Source organism: Phaethon lepturus, unplaced genomic scaffold (assembly GCF_000687285.1).
Source record: "Phaethon lepturus isolate BGI_N335 unplaced genomic scaffold, ASM68728v1 scaffold16731, whole genome shotgun sequence".
Lineage (NCBI taxonomy): Eukaryota > Metazoa > Chordata > Aves > Phaethontiformes > Phaethontidae > Phaethon > Phaethon lepturus.
The window spans coordinates 1-847 of record NW_010517141.1 but is presented as its reverse complement, the minus strand read 5'-3'; the positions used below and the strand labels follow the sequence as shown (position 1 = coordinate 847).

The 847-nt window shown below is 46.6% G+C and overlaps 1 protein-coding gene across 1 annotated transcript; it reads left to right on the top strand.

Moving 5' to 3' along the window:
• Positions 1-492: 492 nt before the first annotated feature.
• LOC104627900 (sclerostin domain-containing protein 1-like) lies at positions 493-813 on the top strand (the record flags this gene model as incomplete). The annotated part of the gene is given in 2 exon segments (XM_010296300.1): positions 493-555; positions 558-813. Coding segments are annotated over 2 exon segments (319 nt in total), but the record flags the coding sequence as incomplete, so codon positions are not given.
• Positions 814-847: the final 34 nt, after the last annotated feature.

Sequence of the window (847 nt, the reverse complement as noted above, 5' to 3'; positions counted from 1 at the left end):
ATCTAGAGGCAGCTTTAAATTATTCACAATATATTTTTTTAAGGGATCTTTGTATACAGCAGACAGTATACGTGTAATGAGCAGTCTTTTGTAGTATCTATAGGCTTTTGCATCCTTACAGAGCTGGCAAGTTTTCTGCAAGTCACATTCGAGAAGAGGGGACGTAACTTTGTATAACAGGAGCAAGAGGGACTCATTCTGACACCATGGTAGTCGCATCACACAAAAATGCCAGGCATGCAGGGCCATGCGGAACGGCAGGGCAGAGCCGGCAGCCTCCAGGTCTCAGTCGGACTGCTGCTGTGTGGTGCCTCGGAGTCTTCTGATACCCTCCAAAGCCCCAAATAGGAATCCTGCAATTAGTGCATCTAACTCCTCCTTTACTGCAGTCTTCTCTCCTATTGGTAAAAGGTCTTCACAGGCTCATGTAGGGATCCCACCCCTTTTGTGGGTTTTCATTCTGAAGCTATCCACAACTTTACACCTGAATGAATGCCAAGCCTCTCTGAATATATAAAGGAAATCTTCAAGAGCAAATTCAGAGTTACCCAGGAGCAGCAGAAGAAAAAGATTTCATCCAGCTCTGTCAGACAGAGACTGAACCAACCATGCTTCTCCCTGCCATTCACTTCTATGGCTTTCTCCTAACTTGCATCTTCACGAAAAGCTACTTGGCTTTCAAGAACGATGCTACAGAGATACTTTATTCACACGTTGTTAAACCTGCTGCAGCGAACCCAAGCAGCAATAGCACGTTGAATCAAGCTAGGAACGGAGGCAGGCATTACACCAGCACTGGATCCGACCGTAACAGTGAGTATCCTACCGGCGGCACTGCCACCGCGTC